The following is a 27,308-nucleotide window of genomic DNA, read 5'->3' as shown; positions in this document are numbered from 1 at the left end:
CCTTTACTACCACCAGTGGCGGTAACAGTAATCGAGTTTGGCAGTAATTTGGGGGAAGCTGCCAAATTACCGCAAAACTTGTAATTAGGCCTAATGTCTTCAAGAAAAGGTGCAAAAGGGGTGCTTAAAAAGTCACTATAGTCTCAGAAAGTGGATGAGAGGCACAGAGCATCTTTCACAGCGACTTATTTTGAGTCTTTGGGGACTCAACAGCATTCAGCCAGTTTTCCTGAGATGCTGTTTCAGCATTGGGTTGGTGAGCTGGTTGTTTGGGTCCATCACACTGGGCGGTCCAAGTAGCAATGACATGTAGCATGAAGAAGCTTGGGAAAGGCAGACGATGTTAGGGTCATGTGGTCTGTTAGAATCAGGAGACGGACAACGTGACATTTTGGATTGAGTATTTCTTTATTGGAAGACCCAAGACCTAATCTGTCCAGTAGTTTCTCGGTGCTACTCTAAAGGAAAATAAAGCAGTCTAAAAGAGTGCTCATCAGGATGTCCTACAAAATAAGCATAGTCTGCTATCCAGAAACACATTCTAGCCCGATTGGTGTCCCTATTACTATAAACGATAAAACGAAACTTAGGGCCTTTGCCTAAATGAAAGAATGGTGGCTGGTTTCTAAACCTACCCGCCCCATTGCACAGTTCGTCAGGACTCCAAATGTCTCTTCAAGCTTCCCCTCCTTGGGTTGCATGCCAGTCTTTGGTTAGTCTTTCTCCCTGAGTTACCAGGGTTTTGTCTTATTCTTTGGTCTAATTCCAGCCTTGGGAGCCCCCGGGTTCCTAACTCCAGACCAGGTTCCTATTGGCCTCCCCACCAATGAATCTTGTGGTACTTTCTCCAGTTATTTCCTGCTTTGCCCTTGCCGCGCCTTGGGGCCTGCTTTGCCCTTGCCGCGCCTTGGGGCCTGCTTTGCCCTTGCCGCGCCTTGGGGCCTGCTTTGCCCTTGCCGCGCCTTGGGGCCTGCTTTGCCCTTGCCGCGCCTTGGGGCCTGCTTTGCCCTTGCCGCGCCTTGGGGCCTGCTTTGCCCTTGCCGCGCCTTGGGGCCTGCTTTGCCCTTGCCGCGCCTTGGGGCCTGCTTTGCCCTTGCCGCGCCTTGGGGCCTGCTTTGCCCTTGCCGCGCCTTGGGGCCTGCTTTGCCCTTGCCGCGCCTTGGGGCCTGCTTTGCCCTTGCCGCGCCTTGGGGCCTGCTTTGCCCTTGCCACGCCTTGGGGCCTGCTTTGCCCTTGCCCAGCCCTCCTCCCTGTTCCTTGCAGTGACCCCATACTTTGTCTGTGTGGTGCTCCTCCATGCAGGTGTTCAAGTAGGCTGACGTAGCTTCTCCCTTTTGGCTTCTTCCCGGTGTTACACGGCTGTCGGAGCAGGCAACTCTCTTCTCACTTCCTGCAGGGCTTTGGTGTCTGTTCCTCGTTGCACCTATGATGAATCCCTGGGCAATGTCACTGGTCCCATAGTGGAAGCCCCTTCCCATGAGGCCAGGGAGGTGAGGCTGCTATTCAGCGGGTGGATCTCATAGGGAGTGAAGCCCTCCATGGGATTACTGCAATGCCCTCCTGGCTGACAACTCTGGCAAAAACATCAAGAAACCTCAGACCATACAAAATAACGCCCTCCGTGCTGCCACTGGCATATCAAAAAGGGAACATCTCTACCACCACTGGCTTCCCATCAAGGAACGCATCACATTCAAAATTCTCACGATCTTGCACAAATGCCTGAACAACAAAGCACCCCTGTATCTTGCCCAGAGATTCTCCAAACCCATCTCTGACAGGCCTACTGGAAATGCCTATTGTAAATGGTCACTGTTCCCAAAATCTTCAGGTCTCGCACAGATGGCTCAAGTTTCCCCTTCATCGCCGCCTCTCAATGGAACTCCTTGCCCACAAACGTTGGGAGCATTGAATCACACACAGCTTTCAGGAAGGTCATCAAAACCTGGCTTTTTGTTTAAACCGCCCCTGCTGGGGCCAGCCGCCTGGCCATCTCAATTGGTATTTTTGTGTTGCAGCACTTCTGTGTATGATGTTTGATGTTTTGTCCATTTGTAACTGTTCTCATGCTCACTGTCATGTCGGCTCCCTGTAACCCTTGAGCGATCCTCCATGAAATTGTAACTAAGTCACTTGCCTGCAACAGTGCTTCAAAACCTTTGGGCTGTAGCACGCTTTACAAATTCATTAAATAAATAAATAGTGACAGTTATCCTGGGAGAACTCTGTATACACCCACTCCATTTCTGTCCCTTCTTTCCTCTCACGCCACTCAGTCTTCTATGGTCCCCCACACCTCTATGTATCTCTGTAATGTAGAAGATCCCATCCATACAGGTCATGCTGGGATGAGGAAGAATGAGGCTTACCCAGATGGAGTGCATACAACCACGGACAGGAAGAAATACAGGCAAGGAGGCCAAAGCTCACTGTGGAACCAACATACGCGGTACAGTCGAGACCCAGCAATAAAAAGGGAAGAATGACTGTCTACCTTGCCATTTCCTCACTGGAGGAACAGAGAGCCGGCTGGAAGCTCGCTGCGGAGAACAGGAAAGGATGACTGAGTCTCGCCGAACACACAAGGACACATTTCCCTGAATGCCGCCCCAATCTGATCTAATTAGTGTATGAATCCTTCGATGTTTGGTGTGAATGAGGCCCTTTTGCCTCATTCATCTGCTTGGGGTGCACTGGTCAGTACAGAGACGAATCCTGTCGTGTCGTCCCTGCTCTCTGAGGGGAGACACTTCTCGTGAGGACAGGGAGGTGAGGCTGCTACCCAAAAGTCTTTTTTGGGGTGGTACTCAGTGGGAGGTTCTCATGCAGAGGGATTCCCCCTCTGGTGTTACAGGAAGGACATCATGGGTAGATAGGAATACTATTCCCAACACCCATACACCTCCTTCCCACCTCCTTTCTTACCTTCTTCCACTAAAGTATCCTCTCCTATGTACGTTTGTAGGATCCCATTACTGTGACAAGTATGAGTAGGGTTGACTCCAGTGAATGCCCATTGCAAAATACTGAGATGAGGTGCGGAGCCAACATGACTGATCATCAGAACCAGACTGAACATTCTAGCATTCAAGTTACAGGTTGCTTAAGAACGGAGCAAGCACTGACAAGGAAGTCAGACCCTCCCTGGAGACATCCCAAGTGAGGAGGACATCCCGCTGCTGGAGACGGCAGGATGTCCCTGTAATAGTGAATCAGTCTTTTCTGCCAACAGAGTGGCAGCAGCGACAGCTCACAGAAAAGCTGGGATTCCCGCGGCTACTGAATCTAACCTTATGGTAGGACACGGGCCGATGCTTAACAGTGTGTGAGTCAACACACCTTGAGAAAACACATTGCGCTTGTCGCAGTAGAGCGCAAAGGGCTTACTGTAATCTGGCAGATCAAACGCTGTATCAGTTGCAAGTGCTTGCGAAATGGTGACCAAGACACTGTCTGCTTCCTTAGGACATGGCATGAGGTCAGGGGTTGACTGATGATGAGGTTCTGAAGTTGCTTAGCTAGGGATACATATCCCAGGACCCTTGGTCTACAGTAACTGACCATCCCGAGGAACCCTCTCATCTGCTTTCTAGTCTGGGGCCTGGGGACTTTCTGGATCGCTGTGATCCGATCTTGGGACAAATGTCTTTCCTCAGCTGAAATCCCATGGCCCAGGTATCGCACAATGATCAGACACAACTGTAACTTGTCTTTAGATGCCTTGTGACCCTTTTCAGCAAGTGCTGTTAACAGAATGAGATCCTGACATTGATTCTAGGGAGGGGGAGCCTAGGAGTAGATGGTCTACGTACTGCACCAGCGTTGGCCCTCCAGGGAACTGAACCGAGTCAAGATCTTTCTTTAAAATCTGGGAGAACAGAGAGGGACTTTCTACGAATATCATTGGAAGCTGAATGAACGTATATTACGTGGATTCATGGGTAAATGCAAACAAATTCTGGCTGTCGGGATGTATGGGTATAGAGAAAAATGCTGAACACAAATCTACAACTGTCACATATGTGGCTGAGTAAGGAATACAGAAAAGGATAGCAGCTGGATGTGGTACAACGGCAAAAGCCGGTAACACGGCTGCATTAACTGCATGCAGGTCCTGAATAAAATGATAAACCTCTTTACCTGGCTTCTTTGTGGACAAAATAAGAGTATTGCAGGTTCTGCAAGTTGGTACAATAATACCTTGGTGGAGAAAGGATTACAGGACAAATACCGTCTTCAGCCTGTAGAGAAATATGATACTTCGGTACACATGACAACGGCTTGGCAGGATTTTGAGTAATTTTAACTGTCTCAGCATTGACCATATAACCAGTGCCATTTGCATGGGTTGACCATAATTTAACTGAGACACCGTCCAATAGTTCCTGTCTTGAACAGGCAGTGTTGGGCTGGTTTTCTGAGTTCGATTGGGTAATTTTATCTAGGACTGCCCGCACCTCCCTTAAGCTCTTTGTATGCAGTTATGCCAGGGGAACAGTATATAGAGCAACTTAGCTTACACAATCCAATCCCAATAAATTCACTGGAGAACAGGGACTCAGCAAGAATGCATGTTGCTCAGAAATGTGACCTTTAGTGACCCAAAAGCTGGGTAAATACAGGATGAGGTACTGACGTTACCCCCTATACCTACAGCCTTAACGATTCAATCTAAATGCTTAGTTCGTAAAAACCTTTAGTGTGGAGCTTGATGCTCCAGTGTCAACGAAACATGAAATCCTTTGACCATCAATAACACAATCTACCTGAGCAGTAGGATCAAACGAAATGAGTGGTGCAACAAGTTCAAAGACCCCTTGGCCATCCTAACCATCCAACTGATGTTGTGGCGGTGAAGGCTGAGCCCTTGTCATTCTGCTTGGCACGGTTGGTTATCCGCCTTGAACATCATACTGAGGCCGGTGTGGACACTCTGCTCTCCAGTGTCCAAACTCCTTGCAGTAATTACACTGGTCATTATGGGAGGCGCTAGAGAGTCCAGACAAGATGGGCTCTGGTCTGTAAAACCCAATCAATATCCGGTCACATCCAGCCTGCAATCATCAAGCTATTATGCTATAAACATCTGACTGAACTGACTTGGAACATCCTTGTGAAAACCTGAATGTTTAGTTGCCCAGGGAGAGTTAAACAGGCAAAGCACCCACAAGCGCAGAGAGCGCGAGCACTGGGACATACCCGCCCCGATGTGAGGAGGAGGCAGAGGACACTGGTGATGCAAGCAGAGTCCTGGAGGGGAAGCTGAGTCTTGTGAGGCGATGGGGAACCAGAGGACAGCACTGGAGACCAGCAACCCGGCCAGGCAACCAACACTTAAAATCTGGTGGAAATCTGTGAGGACGTGGTGCCTCCGGAGAGCCGGCCCTCCACAACGCTGCGTCCAAGCTTGTCTGAAGCTCAGAAATAACGCTTGGAACACAGAGGAATAAACGACGTCAAATCCAACTGGACCTTCGGTAAGGACTGCTTGTGGGAGCAGCACATTTTGTTCAAGCTGCCTCCCCCGTCACCCACGCTGTACGAGTCGTGGTCAGCTCCGGGCAGCCAAGTCATCCGAGCAAGCAGGGTGTCAAGACGTAGTGACAAGACCAACGGATGCGATCTCTGACTCAACCGCCCCCCCCCCCGTTCCAACTCCAACCCCCTCTGGACTCCTTCAGATCGTTATCTCACAGCAGCCTCTAGCCCGAAGAGAAGGGCACTGCCGCTCTGATCCAGAAAGCAACGGGGAAAGCAACCAGAACCAAGCGCATGAGGGACATAGTTGGCCGCCTCCCCTCACACCTGTGAACAGTGATTGCGGCAAGGAACAAGTCACTGGTCTGCTACAACATAGTCCTGAACAGGCAAAACATTTGGCTACATCGGCAGGGTGGGGGCATTCCTTAGCTCCCCCCCCCTCCCGACCCACCCCGAGATGAGGGGAGAGTGGCACTGAAACTCATGAGAGAGCTAGCACTCCTCTGATACCCCCCCCCCCCGACCACCCGCATGTGAGCGGCAACACATCCTGCAGTGTGCACCAACACACAATTCCAAACAAACTGAACGGTGAGGATCAAACCCCAACACATCCCGCATTGTGCAAGCGGCACCCAGGCACAATGTTAACCACTCAACAGCTGATCTGATAACACAGGAACACAACTGGGAAAAATCCCCTTCCGGCTCTGCCACACTTGAAGGGAAAAGACTAAGCACTCAAGACTTGGTAACACTGCTGTAAAAAGGGGGCAACGCGGCCTGGATAGGCAGCATAACCACTATATGACAATACAGCCAACAGTGAGCCACAAGTGACACTCCGCAGCAATTAGTGGCATCATTTCAATGTCCCAAAAAGCCAGCAAACATCATTTGAAGCTACACTTGGAACAACCGACTACGTCCAAGCAACTACCCTTGGGTGAGGACCCACCAGTGAGCACCATTCCATCTCCTGCGATGGACCCAAGTGGGCCCTCCATGATATTAAGAACATGATAGGGTAGGGCGAGCATACAATACCTGGAAAAGTGACACGTTGACTTGTATGGTCGATCATATGCAAGTACGCCTGGATAAACACAGGGACCGCCTAGATGAGGTGGAGGACGAATCACGCACTACTACGAGGGTCATGGCCCTGGTCAAGAGAAGCCTCAAGGAAATCTCAGATAAACAAGACTACCTCGGTTTTACGCTCCTGCAGGAATATTCTGAGGATTATTGGGGTGCCCAAAGCCAGGGACCAGCGTAATGTGGAATCACTGGTGGTAAATTTACTGGCAGAGTCCCTAGGCTGGGATGGGTTTTTGGAGGTGTTCATAGTTGAGGGTCCATCGCATCCCAGGCGGGAAATGCCCTGTGCCGGGAGTCCCGGCGAGACCCATAATAGCTTGCCTTCTGAACTGTCGTGGCAGACGTGGTGATCTTCGGGGATCACTCTGGATTAAAAATCAATCAACGCTACAAAATCAGTATTTTTACCACTCGCAGAGGGCACCAAGCAGTTTAGACATGTTGGGGTTCCAATGGCATGATACTCACACCTGGTACTTGGGACTACACATAGCCAGGTCCACAGAGGAACTATACACATTGAATTAACGTAGGATACTAGAAAAAAACATTATCTCAATGAATGGATAGATGGGTGGAGATGCCACTAAATTTATACAGGAGGATATCATTGGTCATGATGGTACTACTCCTGTGTTGTCTGTGTTCCTAAACGTGCCAATCTTACCCCCCTCCCCGGAGGTACTTCTGGGAGATCTGTTCTGAGATTTCACAGTTTATATGGCCCGGTAAACAGGCGCGAGTGTCCTGGCAGAAACTTGCTGCCCCCTTAGAGAAAGGGGGATTGGCACTTCCCGACTTTGAGGTGTACTATGAGGTGGCACAGGCGGTGTTCCAGCTTTATTGGTTTGAAGGACAGGTGGATAGACGACACATTGAACTGGAGAGGGCATTAGCTGCCCCACACCTTCTAAGGGTGACCATACTGACGTCCAACAATAGATCGCCAAGAAGGCCAAATATGGTAGAACTGACCTGTAAATCCTGGGCTCCCATAGAACGCAAAGCAAAGGGTGAAGTTATATACTCCCCACATCTCACCGTCACACATACCCGGAGTACCACTGACCTGCGAGAAGTGATATGTTGACCTCACGGAACGCCTGAACATATCCAGCTTTAGAGACTTGTTTCCTGAAGGACGATTCTTAACAATAGAGGAGATGAAGGGCAAAGGGGAACTCGCACCATTGGATACATTTATGTATTTCCAACTATGGGACTCCCTGAATTTTTTTTCCCCAACTGAACCCGAGCCTGCTCCCATACTGACTCGCATGTTCACGAGAAGCAAAGGAAGCAAAGTGGTATCCACGCTATACAGCAGGTGCATAGACGCCAGAAGTGGGAGGGATGGTACATCACAGGAAAAATGTGAACGTCTACTAGGGGAGGTGCTAATAGAAGAGATGTGGGGTTATTGTTGTGGGGAGACGAGAAAGGTGGCTATTAACACTAGATACAAGCTGATCCACTGAGTGCCTGGATCAGTACTACTACACTCCAGCAATGCTGCAAAGGTTCTTCCCAGAATCTTCCGCTGCGCCACATCACCCGCAGACTTCTTACTTATGGCGTGGGGGTGCTTGAAGATTAGACAGTTCTGGTTGCAGGTTTTTGACACATTAAGTGAGCTAGTGGGGAAGATGTGGAACAGACCCCATTAACAGCACTGTTTGGGTACACCAGACATAGCCCTAGGTACACAAGGAAACTGGCGGGACTATTATTACTACTAGCTAAAAGAAGGGTGGCACATGCATGGGAGTGCACCCAGAACCCCAGGGTGGAACAATGGCAGACGGATATCTTGGACAGTAACGAAATGGAGACTGAATACGGACGGCTAGCACACCCAGTCTAAACCCAAAGACATGTGGGGACCATACACACACTATTTAATAATTCAAACCCGACAAAATGACAAGGACAGTTGAGAACACCCCACGATCTCCCGCACAGCTAGGCTAAAATAATGGTCCAATTCGGCAAGCCAGTAATGGCCGAACCGTTCACTCACCTAAACATTCTCTGGGATGATGGAAATGCATCGGAGGGACAGGGCCTCCGTATCCTTGTCCTTTACTGCTTTTTATCGTGTGTTCTGTCGTGTTTTCCGCACAGGAGTTCATGTGGGACTCCTGGCAGTGCAGCTCTTTCTTTTGGTTTGGTGAACGGACCCGTGGGATACCCTTATGGCACCCATGGGTGGGGGTACAACCCTGTGCCCCTAGTGTATTTTTCTGGGCACCTGTGGGTGGCACGCAGAGCAGGGTATGGGCTGGTGGCAGCTCCATGCTGAAGTTGACAGGTGCGCAGAGTATCCTCCATTTTGGGACACCCCGGCCCTGCCATTGGGATCAGTTGATTCCTGATGGAAAACAAGATGGCCCCGGTGGCCTCTTGCTTTCTATTACCCATTACCTTGTTTTCCCAAAGCCCTGGGAAGCACTGACTCTGTCCCTTCCCCCTGACTGGGTGTTGGGTGGAAATGCCATATATGGTGGTGTTGTGAAGGCCCGGCCAGACTAGCTGGAGCCTTCCCGGTGATGTATGTTGTGGGTACCTCCTGTAGGTGGGACCTGGGTGAATAGAGTGTGTGACGACTATGCATTCTGTGTTGTGGGTGTCTAGTATCTGGTGGTTGACACAATGACTGAGACAACCCTGCCCGAAACCGGTATGAATGCGGCTTGGAGTGTTGAATGGCTCGGTACTTGTCCCAATACACATAACTTGTTGTGAGTGTCTGGAGAGAAGTGAATGGCCTGAACACCTCGTGTGCCTGATTGCCTGCCTGCATGAATGCCCGTAGTCGTGATCGGATGCTTGAGTGTGACCCAGCGGAATGAATGGGAGATCAACAGTATATCTGGGGACCTCTCACTGCTGGGAATCGTGTTCAGAAGCTGAAGTCCAGTACGACGAGTAACTGACGCTTTACCTTGAAGCCCTGCTGGACGAGAAGAATTGCAGTTGCTCTTCTTCACAATCTGAAAGCTGCTGTGCCTCCAAGGACTGACCCAGAGAGGACCTGGTAAGGCGCCCTCTTCCCGAGCTACGAGGGACCATCGTGCACAGCTGATCTTTGCCAACGCTCCCTGGTAGACAGACCTTCGACAGGCTGCTGACCCGATACGGAGACTGCTGCGGAACTCCAAGGAGAAGCACCCGGACTGTTGTCCGCCACTGTCGACGACCGCCGTCGCCGACCGGAGCCGCCGTGCTCCCGTTTGCCTAAGAACTTCCATTGATCATCAGACGCTCTCGTCTGCATCGTCACCTGCTTGTCTTCAGGCTGGAGAAGGCCTGACCGTCGACGCGCCGAGGAGCATCTACCAGTGGGTTTCCTGCCACCTAAGGACCACAGAGACGCCGACGACTCAACGCCCTTGCTGGGCCACAGTTTTTCATCACCTCTTTGCGGTCCAGAACTATCGTCACCGAGGTGCCCCGCACGCCTCTTCCTTGCTGGACGCCAATGCTCTGTCGTTGACGTTCACCGCTAGGAACGAAGCTGCCACTTCCCTGCCGTAGTTCACCCTGTTCACTGTCGGACGTTCGACGATCCGTGGCTCCCGCCTGAAAGGGAGGCACTCAAGACCGATCGGTCGGCGCTTTGTTGGAGAACTCTACTCCACCAGGTACATTGGGGTGGTAAAACCTTAATAGGAAGAAGTAAGACTATTGAACATATGGACTGAGCTTGTGCGATATATCTTATTTTACAGGTTGCCCAGGTTGGGGGGGGGGATCTCCACTCAGAACTGCGCCTAGCTGTAGGGGTCAGTGTTCTGCCTATTGTTCCAACCATCTTACGTTCCTGCCTATCTCTATTGCTGGTTTCCTCGTTATTAATCTGTGACATTTTAACCGTACAGTTGATGCACTTTAATGAGATTCGATAACACTAGTGGTACCACTTTAGAATTGTATGTATTTATCAGTATTGACTTCCAAGTACGAAGTGCGTTATTGTGATCGTGTACATACCTTTGAATATTAATTATATAAAGACTGTGTTTTCAGTAATAGTGTGTGGACATTCCTTTGTGGGGGTTCAGGGACTACACTGTACTTAAGAACCAGCCTGCATCACCTCCTGAGAAGCTAGGCCTTGATTGCTCGTTCATTGCTACCTTATAGAGAATCTTGGCTGGGGTCCGCTGTGCCTCTCCTCTACCATATAGAGAGTGGAAGTACAGACACCCCCTACCAGTCTTTACATTCGCCAAGCTCAATTGCCTAAGGGGAGGAATGTAATGTACCACAGCTCTGCAAGTAATGTTGGGATGGATTTACTTTTCCAGAAGATGTAACCTGGTATTCAGACGACAATGTTTGTCTTTGTATTGTTACAACACAAAAATAAATTAAAAAAAATAATTTAATTAGACTGGTCCATATAGTTATTCGTGGTTTACCTTTCAACAGTTTGCCCTGGTTCATATGATTTGGGTGCTCCTCTCCTCCTTCCCTGTACTCTCCCCCTGGCGTGGGGCAACACCCTCCCATTCCCTAGGGAGATTTTAAACTCTGTATCTACAACGTCATATGTTGGATTTCAGTAGTTTCTTTCTGCCCTTCAGCCTTTTCATAAGTGTTATGCGGCTAATAAAACCTCTACCAAACCCTTTCCTTCTCATCCTATTAGCACTGCTTTGATTCCTGCTGATACCTTAATTTGCAAACCCATAACAAACAGAGCCACCACGGCTTGAGGTGCTATAAGGGCTGCATCATCGATCCCAGAGTATTGGTCAAAACATTGTTCGAATGTTCAAGATATTCCGCAGGATTTTCGCCCTTGACTTAGTTGCATGCATGAATTTTAGAGAAGTCAGTTTTTCGAGGACAAATTTCAATGATAGTTTGTACAAACCTCTCCCTAAATGTTTTCTGATCCCTAGCAGTGGCAGGATTTTCAGCTGGCTAATTGGCATGCATCTTCAGCAGGGTAAAGGTATTTGTGGGCAGCACTGCTTGCAACAATTGATTCAAGTCAACACACATAGGATAACAGTCTATTATAACCTGAAGGCCTTCCTGAAACTTAACAGGATCTTCTCGTACCTTTGGGAATCTCTGAACGATATTAAACCAAAAAGTAGTGCTCCAGGGGGCATGTACAGTAACTAAAGTATCTCCTCCTCCAGATTACTGAGTGGGAAAGCACCAGTATTAGTATTTGGCATTGAATTCAGTAGCCCTTCAAACGTGCCTGAGGAATGCAAAAAAGGTTTAGAGATCTGAGTTCGTATTTCAGGGGTTAACAGACCGACCATAAAGTTTGAGGTAGACTGGTGATAGGGTGGTGGTTGGGTAGAGGCTGGGCTAGCCTGTTGACAATCTGGTACAGCATTTATAATAGCTTGTTTGTACGTGTCCAGGATATCCTCAGCATTTTCCTTTAATGGGGACTCCTCTTGAATGATGGGATATAATTGTTTGTGAATTGGTACCTACAGTTTTCTGGGACTTTACTTGCTGCTGGAGCTTCTGTTGGGTGTTTTTCAGTGCCCGGGTCTTGGACTCAAGTCTTTAATTAGTAGCTTCGGTATCCCAATCTAGATAACTGTCCCATTGCCGTTGGTGTAAACATGCACCTTTCTTTTCTAATGCCTTATGTAGGTTTGTTATCTTCTCTAAGTCAAATGTGCAGTCCTGAGGAAACCGTGTAGGTGACACACACTGTGTAGATTTGTGCCATTTATCCAGGTACTTACATGCTTGGGGCGAGTAGTGAGTAAACATGAGGTTTGCTGGACTTCCTTTAGGAGGAAGTGTCACTTGTCTAGACTGTCCTGAACCCATTGCCTCACAGGGTTAAGACCAGGGATCACTTATTATGAATTCAGGTCTATTCCTAACTCTGCTTCGTGACGCTACCATGCCCCATGGCTGGCGGAGTTGGTATGGCTCATAGCTGACAGCTCTGCTACATCTATCCGAAGGCTTAGTTGTCCGCACCTGAGCTCCATTCCTCCCCTGTACAGAAATTTCAGTGACACCCGCAGGTGGTGTTCCGATTCAGATGACTGCTGGTTCACAGCCTATATCCCATGTTATGCTACTCACAATGCAGAGCAGTATTTCATCTGGTTTAAGAGACTTGAGTAGGTAAGTGTCAAAGACCGAACACATAATCGGGAGAAAAAAAGCCTGTTACTGCTCCTGTATTAGGATAGCAGAGATTGTGAAATATAAAAAAAGGTTGCAACTGATTTGCACAGTTAGGGTTTCAAGTATCAAGGTACGGGTAAAGACAGGACAATTCATGGAGCTCTCCTTCAAAATATTTTCTTCACACTCGTACAGAACAGATGCATCCTAATCCCTGATCGCTAACTCTAACCGGCGCAGTTGTCTCATGTCCTCTTAAGTCAGTAGGGAGCATGGATGCTGCTTTTTATTTTTTATTTTTTTTATTCTAAACTGCAGTGGTCAACCGCTTTTACTTTTTATTATTCAGATAAAAAGTTTGCTAGCCCGGATCCCTTCCCTCCTATATCCTTTCATTATCTCAACAGATTTTCATATTTCTTTAACGAGAGACAAACATTTACCCCGGCCTGTTTCAGATAATTCTATACAAAATATGACAATACACTGCTGCAATTACCTGTGTTCACCAACTCAAGAATTTCGGTCGTCTCTTCTTCCGCATCTCCTCTGTTCACCTTCCCTGAGACTCTGGGTGCTACTGCTAGCTCTACCCTCCGACAAAATAATCTCTCCTGGGCCCACAGGGATCACTGGGAGGTGAACTGGCGGCAGGGCAGCGGGAATTTGACGTGACGGGCACCAAACATGTTGTGAAAAAATAAAAACTGACTATTCTGGTGGATTGGTGAATAATGTATTCGGAAAAAGCAAATAGGACAAAAGAAACCAACGACAGTACAAGACTTTGCAAGTGAGAACCCCCATCCCTCCATGCACCGTTCTCTTATACTCAGGAACACATGCATTTCAATGGAAGGGAAGGTCCAGACAGGGTATGGAAACCTACTGAAACAATGTTACAAACAGGGAACAAAGCCCCTCTATACAAGCCTTTGATACCAGCTGTATTCTTACATTTAAGATGGTATCCAGAAGAACAGCATAAAGTGATACTTTTAATGAAGCTGAATAAACAGTCCCATGTAATTTCATCGCCAGAATTTTCAAAGCCTGGCATTGCAACGTGGAAATGGTCATCGAAATAAAAAAATGTTGGGAGGGGGAGTCAACCCAGCAACAATAGGCAGTATGTGCCAAAAGTTGTCAGAGGATCAAATTAAAAAGACACTACGGAGAGTATTAGAAATGATGCCTATAAGAAGAGTAAACGATTCTGTGAGTGTGGAAAAAGGTTCCCACTCACTGAGATATAGGGAAAAATAAACCACCAGTAAAGCAAAATGCTCTGGGGTTGACGCATGTCAGGAAGATTTATCATTGCTATGAAAATCTTACCTAACAATATGCCAAAAGGGAAACGCGAAAGAATTGAGAAATGTGAAGAGGATCATAGCTGCACGCTAGGTGAAGAGCCTTCATCGCAAAGACATGCACAGTAAAACCTTGCCTTGCACAAGTAAGAAACAGTTGTTTGACATTTTCAATTCCAGACTTTCCCCCCACACTCTTAGCATGGTTTTCCAGTTTATATTTTAGTTTTCTTTCTGCCTAATTGAAATTCTGTCTAATGGTTCACCATTCACTACCAAAAAATCAACATCTTGCAGCTTTTTAAATATTATTTCCATTTTTGGATCATTTGCTGTATCCAACAATGTGACTTATTACTTGAACATCTTTTAGCCCTCCGCTTCTCCATATCCTGTCTGGTCGCGAAAACTAGGTTTGCTTGAAATCATTATTTTTTAGGTTTCCTTAATGCCATCCACTGCAAAGTGAACATTCCCAAACTGGGGCAGAGTGATTTCAATTCACTCCCACACCCTCTTAACGTACCCCCTCATCTTCACACCACAGACCAAGGTCTGGAAAACCATAAATTGTGGATGGAATAATTAGTATCCAGCCTGACCTGCCTAATTACCAAGAGACCACTACTGTGCTAACAAGTCTAGTATAAATGCCTTTTACATCACGTTACAAAAGCAAATCCAACAACAAAGGGAGCCTAAACTACAAAATGGCTGAGTGCATGATTTTAAAATAATTGGCTAGTGCCCCAATGGCTACCAAAAAAAATCACATCGGGCTACAAAAAAGGCATATTGAGATACACATGCAGTAAAATGACTTGTACCCATAGTGAAGCCAAAACTAAAGTAAAACTACTACCAATCTACCCTCTAAAACCTATGTAGAGGCAGAATTGCATGCAGTACCCTCTGGGACCACCACATACAATTAGGACTACAGGTTTAAGCAAAAACTAACCTTTGGTATAAGTCTGTTCTACACAGTTTTGTGGTAGCGAGCTGAGCAGCCATGCTTATCTCAAGAGGGAATGTGAGCAGTACAAGAAGTTAAACAGAGGTATTACAATCACAGTGGTTCAAGTAGACACTTACACTCTAGGTATCTTGGTAAAGTAGTTATAAATGTATTACACAATCATTTAGAAAACATTCCCTAGAAGGAGGCAACTTAATATTATACACAAATACACTTCAACACAAACCAATACGTTTTTGAACAATTTAAGCTCCCCTGAAATAAATAGGAGCCAAAGGACATTTCAGTCACTTTGAATGGGAAGGCAAAGGCATAAGTTAATAGAATAGATCACAAATACTTTCTTAGGCAGTGCAAATAGTTATAGTTCCCTAGAGTACTCGATTCAGTTCAATAGGCATAGGCCAAAGTCAATGGACTAGTGTCTTGGATAGGAAAGAGCAGTTCTTGAAGTAAAAAGTAAAGTCTTTGTCTAAGTTCTCAAAAGTAGTTTGTACGAAAAAGAATCATATGTTGGGTCACAAGCTTATTAGGCCTGTAAGTTGGGAAAGTTCCACGAACTTTCACCGCGAGAGAAGCGTTCCCTCAATCGAGTTGGCACAGTACCTTAGTATGAAGCAAAAGATGCAGCTGAAGACATTGGTTCCTGGCAGTTCCTGCAGATCTCACTGTTCCTGAGCCTCAGTCATGGGGACAAGAGGGAGGACGATGGGGGACTCCTGCACTGCATGGGATCGTTGGAAAACGCTGACGAAATGGACTCCCTTCAGTTTGAGTAGCTGTTTTTCAAGCACACAAGATGGTGTCCATCCCCCTGGTTAATCCTAACCAGCTTCGAGAATGGTATCCAGGTGGCTTATGAGTTGATTGGTCCCACCAACTCAAAGGAAGAAGTCGTCCTTGAAGGGGCTTCTCTGTCGAGATGAACTTGGCAATTCGGACCTGCAGCAGGGCTTCACCGGGAAAACTAACGGTCCAGCAGCCGTCCTCTTCCAGCTCGTCTTCGGTTCTTTTGTTCTAGTTGTCGACTCTGCTTTCCAGTCCAGGAGACTCACCTTTAAAACAGTTTTCTCCCTTCTCCCATTCATACCAGCCTAGCTGCCACTCGCCCATCAGGGTGGCTATCCTTGCTGAACAGTCAGCCATCCAATCATGCCAGAGTGCATTTGGTTCTCCTAGGAGACTATGCACAGGGAGTTTCGGGCACCTCCCTCACTTCCTGCCAACCCCAGACACTCAGACGCCAGAGGCGGTCTTCAGTCCTGAAGCCAGCCAAAGGCATGGAAACAACGGGATCAAACCTGGTTTGGCACGCAGAGACAAACACTAGAAGGACCTTTCCAAAAAGAAATGGCAAAAAAGGCGGCGGGACCCGTTTAAACAAAGGGGATTAAGGCGCTATCTTGAAAAACATGGCTCCTGTGATTTTTAGCTTCCAGTGTTCGCGGTCACGAAAAATCATGGTAGTTTGTTCTAAAACCACTGCCAGCAGCCATTTCGATAGAAAAGGGTAGCATTCCATTGCTACATGAGTTTCTAGACACAGGGGATACTAGGTAACCCCTCCAGCCCAGGAATCTACACCAATTCAGCTATATCAAGACCTGGCCCAAACAACGCTTATCAGGAGAAAACGGCTGAGAGTTGTCACAGATTGGCTGAGATCCAGGGATGTGCGGTACAGATGGGGATATCCAACATGCCTTCGTTTCGAATGGAAAGGCCAGAGGTTAACTGTCACAAAGGAGGAGGACATGGACGAGCTTATGCGGGAGGACGAAGGAGGCGACGACACTGACGAGGAGGGAGCCTTACCCTGAAACAGGGGAAAAGAAGAGACCTGTAAGAGAGCAATGGAGACTGGGGCGGCCCCGCCCTCGGGGTCGCAATAAGGAATCCAAACCCACAGATCCCACTTGAACTATTTTACGGAAGGCCGGGGAAAGTTCATTAGAATCTAATAGGGTTGGAAGTGACGGGGGGAGGTCTAACTCTTGGGCACAGCTTCCATCAAGGTTGGCCGTATAAAATATGATTCTCACGGCTCTTGGAAAAAGAAAAAGGGGGGGAAAGGAGGGTGGGGGGGATCAGATCCCTACAATCCCGGGTGTATAATGTACCCAGTGAATCACTGTGGTGATATCACGGTGAGAGTTCCATGGGGAAGTTAAAGTTTGGGAGTTGGGGGGGGGAGGGAGGGAGTTATGTTTTTCGGGGTGAAGCTATACATGGCACAAGTACAATATCTAAAAGAGTGAACGGGTTTGAGCGCATTAAATGGGGCAAGGTGCCAAGGTACGATAATGGTTGATTTAACATTTGTTTCACTAAATGTCCAGGGGCTTAACTCCCCAATCAAACGCAAATCCATTATAAATAGGCTGAGGGATATGCAAGGTTCGGTGGTATGGATGCAGGAAATGCACCTACTCAAAGAGGATGAGCACAGGTTACGGCACAGGGCCTTCCCTGCGCAATACCTAGCCTCCAGTGCGACTAAAATGTGGGGAGTGGGCATCTTGTTGGGAAAGGGGATCAGCTTTGAGAAAAAATTTATGAAAGGACCCGGAAGGCCGCTACTTGATATTGGGGGCGGGGAGGGAGCTGATGGGTCAACAGGTTACGTTTATTTCGATCTATGCCCCTAATGAAAAGCAAGACCACTTCTTATTAAGCCTGCTGCCCAAAATTGCACAATGGGGAGTGGGACAGATTTTGATTGGAGGCGACTTTGACGGGGTGATGGACGCTGCAATGGACAAAACTCTCCCAGCCACCCCTAGTGACCACATGTTTAGATAGGCCCTAGCTAAATTTATAAGGGACTTACATCTATTAGAAACATGGCGGTTCTTTCGCCCACAAGAGAGGATGTATACCCACTATTCAGTGGGACATGAGGGCTATTCCCGCGCTGAGATGGTGCTCATCTCGGATACGTTAGTCCCCCAACTCACGGGTCTAGAAATTGGAGTAAGGTGGCTGTCGAATCATGCACCGACCCTCTTAAAGCTGGTACCGAGTGACCCAGGGCAGTAGTCGCATAAACCATGGCGCCTAAACGAGGTGGTACTGAGCGATCTAACTGTAAGAGCAAGCATAGAGCAGGCCTCACAGAATTATTTTCAAGAAAATGTGACATCGACTGGTCAACCATTTGGGATGCCAGCAAAGCGGTAGTGAGGGGTGGATTTATCGCGCAGACATCAAACTATATTAAGAGCCGTGAGAGGGTGAGGCGGGATATGGAGGCCAAGGTAATAAAGGCTGAGGCGGAATATAAAGACAGAGGCTCACAAAGCATGGCCTTTCTGAACCAGGTGGCTCTGCCGCAAATTAATGACTCAGACAAGCAAATGCTAGATGCACCCATAACGGAGGAAGAAGTAGGGGAGGCTATAGGAGCATTAAAAGGGCACAAATCCTCAGGTCCAGGTGGGTTAAGTAATGCATACTACAAAACATTTAGGACCACCCTAGTGGGCCCCCTAACCTGTTGAATTTCATTAGGGATACGGGGCGAGCTTCCGGAGATATGAGCCCGGCAACTACAATACTATTATTGAAACTGATAAGGATCCACTGGATTGCGCGGGCTATCACCCTATCTCCCTATTAAATGGGGATGCAAAAATCTATTCCATGGTCCTGGCCCGGAGGTTGGCAGCTGTCCTCCCGGAGATAATCCACCCAGACCAGGCGGGATTTGTGAAGGGGCGGCACACCTACGACAACATTCGCAGGGCCATAGACACAATAGATTGGGGACGAAGGACGGCGCAGAGGTTCTCGGTAATAGCGCCGGATGCCTCCAGAGCTTTCGATTGCCTGCAACTAACCCTAGAAAGATTTGTGTGTGGGCCGATTTTCACCCGCATGGTGCTGGCCAATTTCGCACAGCCATCCACACGATTAATGATCAATGGGCGGCTCAGAGAAAGTATTTCTATCCAGAAGGGCATGAGGCAGGGGTGCCCATTGTCACCTCTGATCTTTGCCATGGCTATGGAGCCGTTTGACCAGAGGGCCCGTAATGATCAGAGAATTCAGAGGGTGGACGTAGGTGCCGGGGGATCCCAGAAGGTAGCTCTTTATGCGGATGACATTCTCCTGTTCCTGAAGGACACAGCACACTCACTACCGATGGCCATAGAACTATTAGAGGAATTTGCAAAGGTCTCCGGGTTTCACATCAATTATCCCAAGTCTAAGGCTCTTAACAGTACTGAAAGGGCAGAACAAATTATAGAATGGGAGAACCGATACCCTCTGAAATGGGAACATAAATCGGTAAAATACCTGGGAATACAATTGACCCCCACGTATGACAGACTGTACAGAGCTAATATTTCGTACCTACTGAAAACACTGGCAAGGGACCTAAAACGTTGGGACATGCAGGAGTTGTCATGGCTGTCACGGATAGTAGCGGTTAAAATGACCCTGCTCCCTAAGTTTCTTTATGTAGTAGGTGCCCTCCCAATACACATCCCAGGCCCAGCTATTCAAACATCACAGAAGGAGGTGATGGCCTTTATCTAGGGGGGGGAGAAACCGAGAGTTCCCAAAAAAGTACTATATAGACCACAACCCTGGGTGGACTGGGTATTACAGAGTTTCGTAGGTATTTATGTGCAGCCCAGATAGCACCGATGTTGCAGTGGTCATCCGGGGAGGGTCAATGCCGATGGGCAGCCTTAGAAAGTGAAGCAACGAAGACACCCATGGGGAACCTGGGCTTCCTTGCCGCACGACACAGAAGCAAAGGAGGCACACTACTGGAGTCAACTAAGGCCACCCTATGCCACTGGTACAAAGCACTGAGTGGTAGGAAGGTGAAAGTGGGGGGTGGGGGGGACCCTCTCACACCAGTTGCATACAACCCAGAATTCACCCGAGGGATGCAAGCCCATTTTTGGGTACATTTGAGGGGTAGGGAACAAACTTCGGCATTGAAAGACCTCTATGCAGAGGAAGTACCCTTAACATTTGAAGGCTATAAGGCTAAATTCAATATACCGGAGCGTGAGCGATTTCACTATATCCAACTCAAATTGGGCTTCGAATACAAGGGTCCGGGAGGGGGCAATGAGGGACCTGATAAGGTTGGAGCTTACGGTACAGGAGGGCCTGCCTGACAAAAGGATATCCAAATTATATCGACTGATGGGGATGGTAGACCCAGAAGAGAACCTCTCCTATATGCAGAGATGGGAGGCGGTAGTGGGGAGACCAATCTCCGGCGAAAGCTGGGGCCACATATGGCAAAGAACTGCCAAAACTCCAAATGTGCTTCAATAAAACTCTGTTAACGATGGTACATGACACCTGTACGCATGCACTCTATTAACCTGGAATACCCTGTGTCCTGCTGGAGAAACGCTGGACAACCTGGGGATCTAATCCACATGTGTGCCCAGTGGCAGAGACCTATTGGAAGGAGATCTTGAGTCATATCGAAGCAAAGAGATAACAGGGGCGCAGCTTCCCTTTGAACCACTTGTTGTTCTACTGAGAGAGGCAGTCGAGGGATGCTACGCGAATTCTGGGTCCATAGCTACCCTTATCACTCACATGCTAAGTGCGGCCAGAATTACTTTGGCGCATGCATGGAAGACTAAGCAAGGACCAGTGGTAGCCATGTGGTGGGTGAGACTGTGGGGAGTCATGGCTATGGAAAAGGTAACGGCGATAGCTCATGGTTTTTAATGAAAATATCTGAACACTTGGTTGCCGTTACATGAATTTACAGACAACAAGGAACAGATGTATTTCAAGCCTAGGCTGCGCCGTAAAATTTCTGTTATTTGATAATGCGAGCTTTAAGCTGGAAGAGCAACTCAACCTGTTGAACACTCAAAACTCGAAAAAGTGCAATTCTTCACCCAATGTTGGGGGGGTTATGTTTGTGGGGAGGGGGTCGAGGGGGAAAGTTTGACAATCATTACGCACAAGCAAAAAGAACTAAACACTTGGCATGGGCGGGGAGACATGGGCGAAGCTATTGTTTGTCACCTTATTATGCACACGTAAAATATATGCCCTTAAAAATTAAATAAAGTTGTTAAAAAAAAAAAAGGTTGCAAAGATAGTCCCAGTCCCCTTCTCTGGAACACACACAAAATGTCCCTTACCCTGTGAAAACCACAGCTTTTGCTGGGAAAAGGATTTCCATATAAGGCACCATCCTGAACTGAGAAGGCAGCAAGAAGGCCAAAAAAACGATATGGCCAAAGAACAAGTAAAAAAACCTTGTTGTACAGCCATCGTAGCATGCAAGCCACCTTTTGTAACCTTTCGTGGTAAATGCAAAAGTGCTGGAGTAAAATGTCATGTATGCCACCATCTTGTCTTGGGCACATTATAAAAGTAACCAACAAACAGTTATATAAAAGTAACCTAACTGCATTTCATGGTAAGGTGATTTGTGTAATTGTAACAATACCAAGAATTCACAAAGAAAGACAGTCTCTCAGTACTGACAGTCATAGGGACTAGTCTATTTCCCCATAAGAATTAGCAAAACAGGCCAGGTAAGCAAAGCGTAAGGCTTTACTTGCCTCCAAAATGTTGGGGTGGGGGTAGGAGTGGGGAAAGCAGCAGCTAAAAAATATTTCCTAACCATAGCCTGCACTTATTTTGTTGAATCAAGCTTTCATAATGTGTTTATAAGAAGAAACGCACTAGCACATGAAAATAGAGCCTGAATATTTTCCTGAAGACACCCACACAATAGCCTAATAAGCTCAACCATTAAAAGCTCTTTATGCTGGCTAGAATTAACAGTGCAACGTTTAAAGATCTTTTTCAGTTGAGGCAGTCGGAAGTAAGTGTAAACATCTTTTAGTGCCCTTACTGCATTTCATCAACCAAGCACAATGTTGGTTTACTGTGATACTTATTGGCCCCATAAAATGCTCTCCTAGTCTGAAAAGATTGCAAATAAGCTGTGCTTCACTTTTTACTTATTTTATAAATAGCTTGACATATCTTTATTTTCTTCTGTCACTAGGTCAGACCACTAGTACCACTGTGCAGGAAGAAACTGGAAGGGTGTCGGGAGCTACTTCTGTGGCAGCAGCCATCACCTTTCCAAAACCTGTTATAAAAGGTAATAACAAAGGGAATTTGTTGATCATTTGCTCTTTTGCTGTAACTTTAAAATGTCTTTATTTAAATTTTGCAACTTGATGTGCTTATAATGCCAACGTCTTTTATTAACATTGATGATAAAAATGAGCATAATAACATGCAAACAAGCATGACATTTAGTCTATCGAAAGCAAAGGTTTGGGAGAACAAAAAATGTTACAGCTTATTTCATAGTGCATTCTTCAGAACTTGTTACTGAAAGCCATCATTGTAGGTCTAGTCTTGCAACTCTTTTTTTACGGAAATACACATGGTTATTGCCCAATTTTATATATGGGATAAAGTACCCAGCTACCCTATGTATATAGGGATATTGCAAGCCACCGAGGAGTTTCATCACCAAATAGAGGAAGGAGACTGAAGTTCCTTTATAAGGGCACAGAACTCCAAGGTGACTTCCATTATCCTTTCATGGCCACCCACTGTCATTCCCTTTAATTCCTAGTCTCTTGCACTTCCCTTTGCTGATCCATTGAGTCTAAGAAATTCCGGCCTTGGGAGTTGGTAGGGTCACCTGGTTTACAATTAAAATGACTGACAATGCAAAGTTTAGAAAAATGGACCAGCTAGCTCACAAAAATAATTGGAGAAGTTGGCATCCGTGCCGGGAGACTAGTAAATACTGAGGTGCAGAGACAGTGAGCCTGAGAAAGTGAAGCGTACCAGTAACGCTTCCATTTTAAAGCAATGGGTCAAGGGAAGCATGTGCCTGTATATATGGATTTAAAAATAAGAGCAACACCGCCCTCCGGGTGTTCAGCCACACGGTCAAAATGAAGAATAGAATAGTCGGGTGGAAGTTGCCAAACCACGGAGGGACCTGTGGACTCACTGAACTGTGATGCAGGTTAAATCCGGTGCATGATCTGAGTGAAGGCATGTGCCACAAGAGAACACAAGTTAATGAGAAGACACAGGGACTCAGTGGGTGGGGGCGGGGGCGGGTATAACAAAACCCAGGAGGAAAGACAGTGGAGGGAAGGGCACAGCAGATGAGCAAACTACGCGGAGAAAGAGTGCATGTGAAACGGAACTGATGTGACCAGAGAGAATTACCTGCAAGCCCGTCCGTGGCCCGGACGGACACAGAGGGGCTTGCCTTTTCCACACCCGTTGTACGGACAGATCTCGATACAGATACAGGGTTAGTAACAAGGGGCTGTCCATTTAACAAGAACTGTTTTCAATAGCAACAAATGTTCACACAAAATGACATAAGGCCTCCCGCACATGCGAGGAGAAGATATTATGCTAATGTACATCAGCCACGTCCCAGGCTGCTTTGCTTCTGATGCTAGGGCTCTGAAAACAATAACCTACGGGTACTGCCTTCCTTTTCTACGGAAGCCTCACGACAATCCACCAGGAGTACACACTTTGAGGGTTCCAGATCCGCTCCTTGTGCAGTAAATATTAACACTGCTAGACAAAGGCGCTATAGAACCAGTGCCTGTAGCGGAGAGGAACAAGGGCTGGTACTCCCCTTATTTTTTGATTCCCAAAAAGGACAGGGGACTGAGACCCATCTTGAACTTAGATACTTGAACAAGTTCCTCAGGAAGGACAAATTCAAGATGGTCACTCTTTCTCAGATCCTTCAGGCCCTCCAACTTCAGGGTTGGTTGGTGTCATTGGACCTTCAGGATGCTTATTTTCATGTGCCGATCCATCTCAAGCACAGGAAATACCTGACGTTTGCCGTTGGCGGCTCACACTATCCGTTCCGAGACCTGCCATTCGTGTTGACCTCCGCCCGAGGGTATTCACCAAACTGATGGTGGTAGTGGCAGCACATCTCAGGAGAGGTGGGATTCACATCTACCCCTACCTGGACGATTGGCTAATCAGGGGGCGTTCTCCCGAACAAGCCTTGCATCATCTCAATGTTATCTGTCACTCCCTTCACAGGCTAGGCTTCTCCCTCAATTTCAAGAAGTCCCATATAACACCTTCCCAACAGCTCCATTACATCAGGGCTGTCTTAGAGACATCCTTGAGGAAGTGCTTGCCATCCAAGTTGAGGGCTCAGAGCGTTCTCCAGATGGTAACCAAATATTAGAATGCCCATAGTCTTCCGGCCTTCGAATTCATAAGGTTACTCGGCCTCATGGCATCCTGCATTTTTCTGGTGCCAGAGGCCCTTCTGAGAACGGGTTCCCTTCAATGGGCGCTCAGGACTCAATAATCCAAATTCTCAGGCAAGATGTCAGATCGCCTTCAGGTTCCGGTCAGGGTCTTGCAGGACCTTCTGTGGTGGGCCTGCGAGGAAAACCTTATCAAGGGATAACCTTTTTGGCAGCCATGGCCAGAGGTAACTGTAGTGATGGACGCTTCCCTCACAGAGTGGGGAGCTCATGCCAACGATCTGACCATCAGCGGTCGTTGGTCTCCATCAGAATCCAAACTTCACATTAATCTTTTGGAGCTGAGAGCAATCAGGCTAGCACTGAAGGCTTTCCTGTCGTCTGTACAGGGGAAGAATGTCCTGATAATGACGGACAGCGCAGTGGCCATGCATTACCTCAACAAGAGAGGTGGTGTAGGGTCACTACCACTGTGCAGAGAGGCGTTGCAGGTTTGTTTCTGGGCAATTCAAGAAGGAATCTCCCTAGCGGCAGTTCATCTGGCCTGAGAGGAAAACACAGCAGCAGGCGCTTTGAGCAGGCAGAGTGCAGTCTCCCACAAGTGAGAAATAGCTCAGGACGTCCCTTTGGGGAACCCCTCAAGTGGATCTGTTCGCGACCGGTGCCAACCGGAAGTGCAAGCAGTATTGCTCAAGGGAATTTCCTCTGTAGTGGATTGGGAATTCCCCCTACTGTACAAGTTTCCTCCAGTCCCCGTCATTCCTCAAATTCTCAGGAGGTTAAGACGGTTTGGGTCCCGCATGATCCTAGTTGCTCCGGATTGGGCCAGGAGATCGTGGTACCCGGATCTTCTGGAAATGTCCATCTGTCCTCCGATGCGTCTTTCCCAAAGAGAGGATCTTCTCTCGCGAGAGGAAGGTCAGTTTCTCCATCTAGAGGTTCAAGACTGTCAACCTTCATGCATGGTTTCTGAAAGATTGAGATACAAGGATTGGGACCTCCCGAGTGACGTAATGGAGGTGTCTTTCAGCCAGGCGGCTGGCAACAAAGTCTCTGTGCTGTTGGAATAAGTTCTGCGACTGATGCAGAGAAAAGAATGTTAATCCTTTTCAGTGTTCAACTCTGGATTTTCTATCCTTTTTGCTTTCTTTAGCCCACAAGGGTCTTCAGGTGGGGACCATCAAAGGTTACCTAGCAGCGCTCTTAATCTTTAAGCGCTCATCCATGGAATGCTCTTATTTTAAGATTCCTTTTGGTTACTTAATTTCTAAAAGGGCACACAAATGTGTTCCCGCCTTCACTGTTTCAGGTTCCGGTTTGGTACATTAACTTGGTCTTAAAGTTTCTGATGGATGCCCCATTTGAACCATTGCACTCATATCCATTGAGGTTGTTAACCTTTAAGACTATTATGTTGGTTGCTCTTACATCTGCACGTAGAGTGAGCGAGTTGCAGGCACTTTCTTCCAAGCCACACTTTACTGTATTCCACAAGGACCGGGTTGTGCTGACTCAGGCCCTCCTTTCTACCTAAGGTCGTTTCGGACTTTCATTTGAGTCAAAAAATTGTGCTACCTGCCTTCTATCCTCCTCTGCATCCTAGTAAGGAAGAGGAAAGGCTTCATAGGTTGGACCCTAGGAGAGCTTTGAGCTTTCATATTTCCCGAATGTCAAAAGTGAGAGTCCAGCTCTTTGTGGGGTATACCAGGCAAAAACTAGGCCAGGCTGTGTCTAAACAGACCTTGTCTTGGTGGATCATCCTCACTATTTGTGAATGCTATCATTTGGTGGGCAAGGTCCCTCCTGAGGGCTTGCGAGCTCATTCAACCAGAGGCATGGCTACGTTGACAGCCCTGCAAAGGGGTCTTTCCATAAAGAACATGTGTTGCTGCAAAGTGGTCTTCAATACACATGTTTACCAAGCATTGGATACTTCCCATGCTCAGGATGTGGCGTTTGGCAAGACACTCCTTTATTCTGCCCTTTAATTTCAAATCTTACTAAGTTCTTCACCCTCCTCCACTCATGGATACTGCTTTGGGAGTCTGTCAAAGATGAGGAATATGTTGGAGGACACAATCCATTCGAAGAACAAGTTACTTACCCCTGGTAACGTTCTTTCAAATGGATGTTCCTCCAACGTATTCCTCATCGCCCTCCCAACCTACCCCTCTGTAGAATTTCCCATGCTGTTACAGCTTTCGTTCCAACAAGGTTGTGTACGGTCAGGCCCGATTTGTGGCCACTGCTGCTACATGAGGAGGGGGAAAAACCAGAACTGAGGCTATGGGCCCCGTGTGTGCTACTTAAAACATCCAATGACGTCACCCTTCCACAGAGCCCTTCCAGGGACATCAACCCAATGCCAACGACACAGGGCGCCCTCTGCCAAAAAATTTCCGAAGCAGCCGAGCTTTGGACACTACATGTCAAAGATGAGGAATATGTTGGGGGAACATCCAGTCGAATGAACGCTACCAGGGGGTAAGTAACTTGTTCATCTATTCCCATGGCCTACAGTCGTTTAGTCAACTTCGACCACCATCTTGATGGCTGTATCTTGGGTTTCCCACTCGACGGCGCCTACATCTACGACTGACTGTGTGGCCTTGGCCCTCAGGCCTGGCCTTTACAGTAGGGATAGCGGGGCCCTGGTTCTTTTCTTCTCTCAGAGAATGCATTTCTTTCACCCCTCTCCTTTTCCTCTGTCTCGCTGCCGCTACCCTATGCTATGGAGAGGACTCCTTTTACGTTCAGCCCGTCTTGTAACAGCGAATTTCCCTGGAAAGACACCCATCGCCAATGCAAGAGGTGTCTTCCTCGTGACCACGAATAGCGCTCGTGTAAGGCCTGTAAACTCTTTTGGCCTAAGAGGTTGAAAGACAGGCAGACTAAGCGGTGGGTGGCCTATGCTATGCAGGCCGAAAATCTTTCCCCCGCTGGCACCGTCTCATCGGACGAGGAATCGGTTGGCAGCCATGGCACCGATTCGGTAACCATAGACCTTTGCGTGGATGCTATGGGGAAGGCGCACCCTGGCGGTAAGTGCACCTATATACCACGTGTACCTAAGCA

General features: G+C 47.6%; 1 protein-coding gene across 1 annotated transcript in view; it reads left to right on the top strand.

The window, feature by feature from the left end:
- The window catches only part of VIRMA (vir like m6A methyltransferase associated), a 1,848,046-nt gene that overhangs the window by 301,796 nt on the left and 1,518,942 nt on the right, over positions 1-27,308 (top strand). Inside the window, exon 6 of the mRNA XM_069621370.1 lies at positions 22,010-22,108. Within this exon, the coding sequence (XP_069477471.1) occupies positions 22,010-22,108 (99 nt within the window). The remainder of the gene's footprint in view (positions 1-22,009; positions 22,109-27,308) is intronic.

Source organism: Ambystoma mexicanum, chromosome 5q, assembly GCF_040938575.1.
Source record: "Ambystoma mexicanum isolate Mex_15411 chromosome 5q, UKY_AmexF1_1, whole genome shotgun sequence".
Classification (NCBI taxonomy): Eukaryota; Metazoa; Chordata; class Amphibia; order Caudata; family Ambystomatidae; genus Ambystoma; species Ambystoma mexicanum.
This window is presented reverse-complemented; position numbering and strand designations above follow the sequence as displayed.